The sequence below is a fragment of the Spinacia oleracea genome, chromosome 4 (genome assembly GCF_020520425.1).
Source record: "Spinacia oleracea cultivar Varoflay chromosome 4, BTI_SOV_V1, whole genome shotgun sequence".
Taxonomy (NCBI): domain Eukaryota; kingdom Viridiplantae; phylum Streptophyta; class Magnoliopsida; order Caryophyllales; family Amaranthaceae; genus Spinacia; species Spinacia oleracea.
The window spans coordinates 55781362-55791497 of NC_079490.1; the positions used below are offsets into that span (position 1 = coordinate 55781362).

Below are 10136 nucleotides of genomic sequence, written 5' to 3' on the forward strand. Positions count from 1 at the left end.
CAAAAACAGATTCTTCCACTTCTATCGGACGGGGTGTCCACCCTTAGCGGACATGCTCGCCATCTTTAGCCGGCGGGGTCTGGGTCACTAACCGCGCAGGTCCTTAGTCGCTGCAGCGATAACTTTTTCTGGTTTTCCCTTTTTCCAAAAATTAAAGGATTGGTTTTCCGTTTTTCCAAAAAAGAGCGATGTGCTGGATTTTTCTTCGTTTTACGTCCTATAAAAACAAGGGGGTTTTCTCGTTTAACTAACCTTGAAAATGAGAATCTTTAAAAACATTTTTACCTCGTGGTTGGGCTTGGCCAGGCACAATTACACTTTATAGCTTTGATTTCGAAAACATCTGTAGCTACTCCCAATGACAAAGTGAGGGAGTGTCTACGCCTCTTTAGATACTTCCAATGACAAAGTGAGGGAGTATTCTATACTATCCGTTGACAAATCCCAATGACACGTGAGGGATATGTCGACACTTCAAGTGATGACCCTTAAGTCAAATGTTATCACTCGCACTACAAGAAATTGATTAATTATCAACCGCTAAAATTGGTTGGTAAAACGCGAAAAACGGTTGGTAAAAGATTTTGCGACCGCCAGCGGTCGCAAAAAGGCGGTCAGTTTTCACCTGGACGGTAATTTAGGAAACTCCAACTGGAAGGCGGTCGCTAAACGTTACCGACCGGATTAGCGACCGCCACCTAAGCAGTCACTAAATTAGTGACCGCCAAAGCAGTCACTAAATTAGTGACCGCTAAGGCAGTCGCTAAATTAGCGACCGCCTTGACGGTCACTAAATTAGCGACCGCTTTGGCGGTCACTAATTTAGTGACTGCTTTGGTAGCGGTCACTAATTTAGTGACTGCCTTCGTGGCGGTCACTAAATTAGTGACTGCTTTCGTGGCGGTCACTAAATTAGTGACTGCCTTGGGGGCGGTCACTAAATTAGTGACTGCTTTTGTGGCGGTCACTAAATTTGTGACTGCCTTTGCGGTCGGTAATTATGCAAATATCATTTGCAGCCAATTTTGTAAAATCGCATATATACCTGTATAAATATTATATATGTACCTGTAAATATTATATATGCCTGTATAAATATTATATATGTACCTGTAAATATTATATATGCCTGTATATATACGAATTTATATAAATTCTGTAAAATCGTATGAAACCTGCTCGATGTTAAACATGTTCAAAGTCATACAACAAAGATTCATAATATACATAATGTTGTTCAAACATGTTAATACGAAAAGTTGTAACTAGTTCAAACTAATACAAGAATACTAACTACCTAACACAAAGGTGTCCCGCCTCCGGTTGGATCTCGAGGGTCCTGCGACTGCGAGAAAGGAAAACCAGTACACTGACTGAACATCCGCTCGTAAGACTCCATTGCCTTTTTCATCTGGGCGGCATGTTCTTCTCTTTCTTGTCTCTCCCTTTCTCTCTCTTGTCTCTCCCTTTCCATCTCCCTTTGGTGTTGTAGTCGCTCTGCTTCTCTTTCTTCTCTCTCCCTTTGCCTCAAAAGTAGATCGTCCTCCATAGCCTTTAACATCTGATTTTTTGTTGTTTCAAGCTCAATGGATTTTTGGGTCAACTGTTGTTGAGTCTCTTCCAATCGAGATGACATTTGAGAATAAATAGATGGGGTGTATGAGCTAGAAGAACTACCACCCCTTCTAGATGGTGCAAAGTATAGAGAGGCTCCACTACCCAGCCCGGGGACCTTTCCCTTCTTTCTCCCACCTACTGTCTCAAAGTAGATTTGGTTGGGATCTTTAGCAATGCCTTTTTCAACACATTCAGCAACATTTTTTTCATAGTTTTCCTACAAGAATTAAAATGATTATCACCCATGCATAAAAAATATATTAAATGGAGCACATTTAAACTTAAAACGTGTTTCATAAGCTTTGTTTGAACTTGCTAAGTCACATTCAAATGTGTTTACTCACATCTAAGGCCTATTTGTTCGTTATAGGTCATATTTTGCCTAAAATGTCATTTTCTCGCCCAACTTTGAGCTAAGGAACCAAACTTGTCATTTCAAACCATTTACATGTTTTGTGTGGCATATTCAAGCTCCCGAAAAAAAATTCGAATCAATTTAAGTACATTTAAGTCATATTTTGTCGATATAGGACCTATATTGACCAAATAAGGCATTTTCGCTCCCATTTTTCAACTAAAAGAACTAAGGGTTGATTTTAAACTTAAAACGTGTTTCATAAGCTTTGTTTGAACTTGCTAAGTCACATTCAAATGTGTTTACTCACATCTAAGGCCTATTTGTTCGTTATAGGTCATATTTTGTCTAAAATGTCATTTTCTCGCCCAACTTTGAGCTAAGGAACCAAACTTGTCATTTCAAACCATTTACATGTTTTGTGTGGCATATTCAAGCTTCCTAAAACTCATTCGAATCAATGTAAGCACATTTAAGTCATATTTTGTCGATATAGGACCTATATCGACCAAATAAGGCATTTTCGCTCCCATTTTTCAACTAAAAGAACTAAGGGCTGATTTTAAACTTAAAACGTGTTTCATAAGCTTTGTTTGAACTTGCTAAGTCACATTCAAATGTGTTTACTCACATCTAAGGCCTATTTGTTCGTTATAGGTCATATTTTGTCTAAAATGTCATTTTCTCGCCCAACTTTGAGCTAAGGAACCAAACTTGTCATTTCAAACCATTTACATGTTTTGTGTGGCATATTCAAGCTTCCTAAAACTCATTCGAATCAATGTAAGCACATTTAAGTCATATTTTGTCGATATAGGACCTATATTGACCAAATAAGGCATTTTCGCTCCCATTTTTCAACTAAAAGAACTAAGGGCTGATTTTAAACTTAAAACGTGTTTCATAAGCTTTGTTTGAATAATAGTAAGTTACCTTGATTTGCTTTGCTTTGCTACTACAAGGGACTTTCCCTTTACCCGGTACTTCCTTCGTGTGTGTCTTCAAATATAAGTCACCAGCTGTAGGCATCACACCTCCACTTTCCTTTGCCTAATTATACAAGTAATTTTCGTGAATAATCAAATTAGTAACAACGTTAAATGAAATTTAGTTACATTATTAAACTTACCATTTTCTTTGCAGCCTCAGTTGTGGAAATGGAACCTTGGAAATGTGATGGTTCAACATTGTTGGTTAATGAACCCCCTCTTCTATTTTTCTTAGCCTGCTCAGATCTTTTCTTGAATTCATCATCATCCACGTGCTTCATCATATCTGCATGCACTTTCTCAGACATCCAATCTGGCTTCCTTCCATTACTCTTTCTTGTGATTTGGTAGTGGATGTACTTAACTCGTTTATATGCATTTGCATGGTAATCACGCACAGCAAGGTGATCAAACTCAGGCAACCATTTATAGGTCCTCTACACAAAAGAAAAGAAAAGAAGGATATTTTGTTATGTTACAATTATAGCAAGTTGAAAAATAAAAAGTGATACATTACATGATATAAAATTGTGTAAACCTTGAACAGAGTGAACCAATGATCTTTTGTATCCTTGTCAACTTTGGTATAACACGTCCAAGGACTCTTGAAATATTTCTGGATGACGTTAGTAATATCCCGCGAAATGGAACTGTGATCAAACCTTACATAGTGGAATAGGAAATAACACAAGTAACGTTAGTTTACAAAATTCATACATGAGATAAAATAATTAAAATGTAACTCTAAATCTTACCAAAGTTCACCCGGTGCCATCCAAACCACTCCAGAATCCTCAGCTTCTTCATTTACTTGTGAATCAGGTACCACCTCTTCAGAGTATTCACCTTGAGTTTCGTCATCATCAAAGTAGGTATCCAGTGAGGGTTGGGTCACCCGTGTAGTACCTCCACGGCCAGCTCCATGGTCAGCTCCATGGCCACCTCCACGACCACCTTCACGACCACCTCCACGTGCACCTAAACGACTGCGGATGGCTGAATGTTCTCCTCGATTGGACATCTGTTTATTTAGTAGAACACAAACCAAGTTTAAATAACTCAAATTTCAATCATAAAAGACAATTCATCGATTGGACATCTGTTTATTTAATGGAACACAAACCAAGCATTAACATTAATAAACTTACGCTACATATATAATTACCTAATAACAAGTAACAAACAACTACAGATTGTCTAACAAACATAAATTTATACAACCAAAATAAAAAGTTCAATGATAAGTTCAATAAACAACAACATAATTCAAAGTTCAATCATAAAAGACAACACATGTCAAATTCCAATCATAAGTTTACCAAACAACTACATAATATTTCTTGAACCTAAAATTAAACAGCCAAATAGGACCAAAATCAGCAATATCAAGTTAATCGTCGTATCCATCAGAATCATCAGCATCATCATCATCACCATCGTCATCATCATCATCAATGTCATCATCACCATCATCCTCATCCTCATCTTCATCATCCTCATCCTCATCACTCATACTATCAGCATCACCATCATTAATATCGTCATCATCATCATCATCATCTTGATCTTCATAATCTGGGATCTCATCTGGAGCACAAAGAGCTGAAGAAACCTCATTTGCATCTTCTTGTAGAAAGTCTAAGTCAACCGGAGCATCAATCACAGACCTTGCCTTAGTTTTAAACACAGCCCACCATTGGGCTTTATCCCTCTTCAAACTGGGGTAGTGTGCAAAGTATACTTGACTAACTTGGTAAGACAATACAAACGGGTCATACTTTGGGTATCTCTTAGAATGATTGACCTCAACAAGTTTGTATTGTTCATGAATGTTCATACCCTTCACGGAATCCATCCAGCTGCACTTAAACAAGATTGTCTTGTACTCTTGAAGCTTACCACAATAAGAAAGTTCAACCACCTCCTCCAAAATGCCAAAGTAGTCAACTTCATCAGGACTTTGTACACACACTCCATAATTCATAGTTGACTTGTGTTTGCCGTAGTCATGAGTTTGAAAATTATATCCATTCGCATAGAACCGGCTCCATGTCTTTACTTGTCTAGAGGGGCCCATCGCAAGCGCCCATGTCACATCATTAGGACTCAAAGACCGGAGAACCTAATTCGTAGAATTAGTTAGTAATTTTTTTTTCCTTTCAATGACTAGTGTAAGTAATATTGTTTATGAATAAAAGCAAAATACAATTAATCTCACATGTGGTTTAAACCATTCAGGGAACTGGGCTTCGCATTTACTCCAAATATCCTCCATTACTATGTGAGGTTGAGTTTGGAGAATGTGCTCCTCAAATTTCCTATGGTAATTAAGGAAATAAAGGTTAAATACGTCGTTAGAAGAGTTTACAATAATTAAATTATAGTTTTTTACCTTTCATATTCACCTAAGATGCCACTGTTTGCAAGCACATAAAGATGTGCTCGATCATACTCCATGTCTTGCAAGAAGCGCAAACGGCCATTAGTAGGTGCACGACCACAATCCACCCTGAACATCTCGGGGATATTAACGTCATGTTGGTTCTCAACAACCGAATGGACATTTCTTCCTAGATCCCTTGCTTTGGTGTCAACCTCAGGTTGAAAATAGTGGGAACAAAAGTTCGTAATCTCCTCCATTAGGTAAGCATTGCATATGGAGCCTTCTACACGTGCCTTATTTCCAACCTTACGCTTCAAATGGTTAAGAAACCTATAAATTATGTAAGTTTGATTAATAGTTACTAGTAAACATATAAGATATTTAAAGTAATAATTTATTTACGCTAATTTGTATTATTTTGATTACCTTTCAAATGGGTACATCCACCTGTACTGGACGGGACCACCAACCTTTGCCTCATGTGGAAGATGAACTGGCAAGTGTTCCATTGAGTTGAAAAATGCAGGTGGAAAAATCTTCTCTAGCTTGCACAAGATCTCAGCTATATTCTTATCCAAGCGATCTATGTCACTCGCTTTGATAGTGGGGGCGCATAAGTCTCGGAAGAATTGACTAATCTCTGTAATTGCCTTCCAAACATGCAAGGGAAGCAACTCCTTCAAAGCAACCGGAAGTAACCTCTCCATGAAGACATGACAATCGTGGCTCTTCATTCCATACAGCTTGCATGATTGAAGATTAACACACCTGCTCAAGTTTGAAGCATAAGCATCCGGGAATTTCAAGTCTCGAACCCATTCACATAACACCTTCTTTTGAGCCTTGTCAAGTGCAAAGGGTGCTTTTGGCATGGTTTGATTTCCATTTCTAAGCTCTAACTGCCGACGTTTACAATACTTAGCCATATCTTTCCTTGCACTAGTGGTGTCCGAGGTGCTACCTTTCACATCCATCACAGTGTTTATGAGTTGGTCAAAAAAGTTCTTTTCAATGTGCATGACATCCAAGTTGTGACGAAGAAGCAAATCCTTCCAATATGGGAGTTCCCATAGAATACTTTGTTTGAACCAACCCATTTTGGCACTCTTCAACTTCTTAAGAGCTTCAGGACCATCAGTTGCTTTAGGCAAGTCCTTCACGCATTGCCACAATTCTTCTCCACACATTATATGCGGACCCATGCCATTTTCAACTTTGTTTTTGCAGAAAGCTGTTTTATTCTTTCGAAAAGGGTGATCATGTGGAAGGAATTGTCGATGGCAATCAAACCATGAAACTTTACCTCCATGTTCAAGCCAAAATGCCTTGCTTTTATCCATACAATAAGGGCAAGCCTTCTTTCCGGCCGTGGACCATCCAGATAGCATTCCATATGCAGGAAAATCACTAATAGTCCACAAAAGGGCTGCGCGGAGGTTGAAATTCTGCTTGCTTGAGATGTCATAAGTCATAGCCCCAACCTCCCATAACTGTTTCAACTCTTCAATGAGTGGTTGCATGTACACATCCAAGTTTCCTTTAGGATTTTTAGGACCGGGAACGAGCAAAGAAAGGAACATGAATGGTCTTTTCATACACATCGATGGAGGCAAGTTGTATGGTGTAAGAATAACTGGCCAACATGAATATTGGGATCCAAATTTACCATGGGGGGCAAATCCATCCGTGCACAAACCAAGCCTGACATTTCGTGGCTCTGATGCGAAATTAGGAAAGGTTGTATCCAAGTGCTTCCACGCTTGACTATCACTAGGATGTGCGAAGGTGTTTTGAACTCGTGGATTCTTGGCATGCCAAGTCATATCCTCCGAAATGTTCTTGGTAGCATACAACCTTTGCAACCTCGGTGTGATTGGAAAATAGATTAGAACTTTTGCTGGAATAAGCTTACCCTTTGCAGTCTTCTTATACCGATCACTTCCGCATACTCTACATTTATCTAACTGTGCATCGCCTTTCCAGAAGAGCAAACAACCTTTAGGGCATGTGTGGATCCTCTCATGAGGAAGTTCCAAGCCCTCAAGAACCTTCTTTGTGCTATTGAAAGTTCTACCCATTTGGTTGTTATTTTGAATCGCATCATTCATCAAAGATGCAAACCCATCCACACACCTGTGTTGTAAGTTGAATTCACATTTCAAACTTGCAATTCTTGATGCCATCTCCAACATAGAGAGTTTGCTCCCTTCATATAATGGATCTCCAGCTGCCTTTAGAAGGTCTATAAACTTCTTTGCTTCATCATTTGGTTCTTCTTCAACTGAATTACCCTCTTCATTCACCAAATGCTCTTGATTATTTCCAAGAGCATCAATAACCATATCCCGATATTGATTTGGCTGAACACGCGAGGACTCTACTAAGCTTTCCCCTTGACATATCCATTGATAGTAATTACGAACAAACCCCTTCTTGTACAAATGTACTCTAACTGTTTCAGTATCATGGAAACGTCTATTATCACACAGGGGGCATGGGCATCTTATTTTGTCACCATCATTGCAGGTTGGATGCTCTTTGCAAAACTCAATGAACTCTCCAACCCCCTTGAGAAAGTCGGGCTTAAGATTGCGCCCGTCGAGTCTATCATACATCCAACTACGCTCTCTTCTTTTCATGATACCAAATTCTACACATCTCACAAAAAACATGTTACTAATTAACCACACCCTACACATCTCACACCAATCATGCACTAAACCTACTATTTCGTCTAACTAACATTTAAATAAATTCAATCATCACTAGGTAACTTTATAACGCTCGATGATTTCTAAATAAGCAGTCAATTATCTCGTCAAATAATTTTCTAAATGGAAACATATTCTCTTTACTTTTTGTTGTTTCTCATACAAATTCAACAAAATTACCTATCAATACATGAATTAAAAAAGTTAATAAATTAAACATTTTAAATAAACATTAGCACATATTTAAAAACATTATCACATTAGCACATTTTTTAGGCATGCACAACTTCATGAACCTTTGTTCATATAATTTATTTCCGGAAATATGCAAACATGAAAATAATGATTGATCTCAACACAATATATGTGAATTGAAACATAAATGAGTTATCTACACAAGAAACTTCATGTAATAATATTATTAAAGCAAATATCATCATCAGATTTGTCAATTTGTTTTTCTATTCATCCTGAAATCTTAGACTAAGTATACAACTAAGAAACATTAGTACTTGAGAAGTAGGGTGCAGCCATTAACTTTACACTAATTTTTAATTAATTATTATATTGGTACTGTGTTTAATTGTTATGTTTTCCATCTATTCTTTGTATATACTCAACCACAAATACTACTGGCTCTATTGCCTCTTCTACTACGTGTCTATGTGTTCAGTACCTATGAGCTATGACCAAAAAGAAAAAGGGGCAGTAGAGCAAATCAAGTAGACAAACATTTAAATACATCCCCACATTAGAAACTATATTATAGCATAAGTACTAGGATTGGTAGTAAACCAGCTCAAACTCACTTGCACAGTAACGGAGCCCAACAGGATGAGCAGGGTAATTGTCAGAAACTAAGAAATATGAATAAGAAATGAAATATAAATGTCAAGAAAATAGCATCTAAGAAATTGAAGTGCACAGGATAGATTTAGGGTTTAACACCAATATATTTTATCTCAAATAAACACGACTTAGGAGACTATCAAATACAAGTGCAACAAGATAATAGAGGATGCACCTTCAGTCTAGAGCTTGCGCACCCTGAATTTCTACAACTTTGCAACATCAAAATCAGTAAGCAAAAATTGAACAGTAGTCCTCTAAGTCAATAATGGGACCCAACTCCACATATATGAAGTCCTGCTCTTTTTTCACAATCTGCACTATTGATTTTCTTTGTTCCAATGGCTTTATTTTTTCCATGAAATAACAAAAAAAATAAAATAAAATGCTTAAGCAGAGCAAGGAAAGGTTCTGACAGAAGTAGTCCCTTATGTAACAAGTTAGTAAAATAAGCTAAGGTAAGACATATCTCGTATTGATAGCAGTCATAGCACCATCAGTCTATCATCGACATGGTAATACAAGAGAGGATGATGTTATACAGGGGAAATCTGTTTTTCTCCCCTTTCTTTCCATTCAAATTGCCTTAACCATATACAATACAAAAAAGTCACTCCACACTAAATCTCTACAATAATTGCAAAAATTATAATCTGATATGGCATCTAATATTAACGTTTTCATGGTCATGTCTTCTCATGATTTCCCCACAACAACACATCATTCAGATGGGAATATAAAAATTGCAAATTAAAGAATGCGCAAATCAATTGCAACAGAGACATTGATAACAAATAAAAACAAAAGTTTATGTAGAAAAGAATTTTTTCATGTTACCTAAGAGATGAAGAGAATGGACCAGATGTCACACCATGACCCCATGATAGCAGCATACATTTCGACACAAAAGAAAGCTAATAAAGAATACTCAATAAACTACAAGTAAAATTTACAAAACATAAATAATTTAAATCAAGATCTGCAAGTTAAGAGAACAAATTAGAACGAGTATTTTTTATAAAAAATTGGGTCAATAGAGGCGAATTAGAGAAAAATAGAATGAGCAGAAAACGCGAAGAAGAGTAGGACCGGAGGAGATTGGTGATGACTTTAGGCACAAAATCACATTATTAAACAATAGCAAGCCTAATTACACAAGCAGTTAAAGTTGTTCAAAATTTTAAGAAGATACCTGAAGTATATCGTTCGGTGAGGGTTGTTCGCTTCTCCCA

The 10136-nt window shown here is 37.3% G+C and overlaps 2 protein-coding genes across 2 annotated transcripts; both read right to left on the minus strand.

The window, feature by feature from the left end:
- Positions 1 to 1297: 1297 nt before the first annotated feature.
- On the minus strand, positions 1298 to 5907 carry LOC130471552 (uncharacterized). Its single transcript, XM_056841747.1, has 6 exons — positions 5771 to 5907; positions 3717 to 3982; positions 3500 to 3623; positions 3102 to 3398; positions 2869 to 3022; positions 1298 to 1794 (listed from the first exon to the last, which is right to left on the minus strand). Exons 2-6 carry the CDS (start codon positions 3980 to 3982, stop codon positions 1298 to 1300), a joined length of 1338 nt encoding a protein of 445 aa, XP_056697725.1. The 5' UTR covers positions 5771 to 5907.
- LOC130471553 (uncharacterized) lies at positions 4288 to 7983 on the minus strand. The gene is made up of 5 exons (XM_056841748.1): positions 5771 to 7983; positions 5354 to 5674; positions 5180 to 5279; positions 4477 to 5083; positions 4288 to 4307 (listed from the first exon to the last, which is right to left on the minus strand). Exons 1-5 carry the CDS (start codon positions 7981 to 7983, stop codon positions 4288 to 4290), a joined length of 3261 nt encoding a protein of 1086 aa, XP_056697726.1.
- Between the last annotated feature and the right edge of the window lie 2153 nt (positions 7984 to 10136).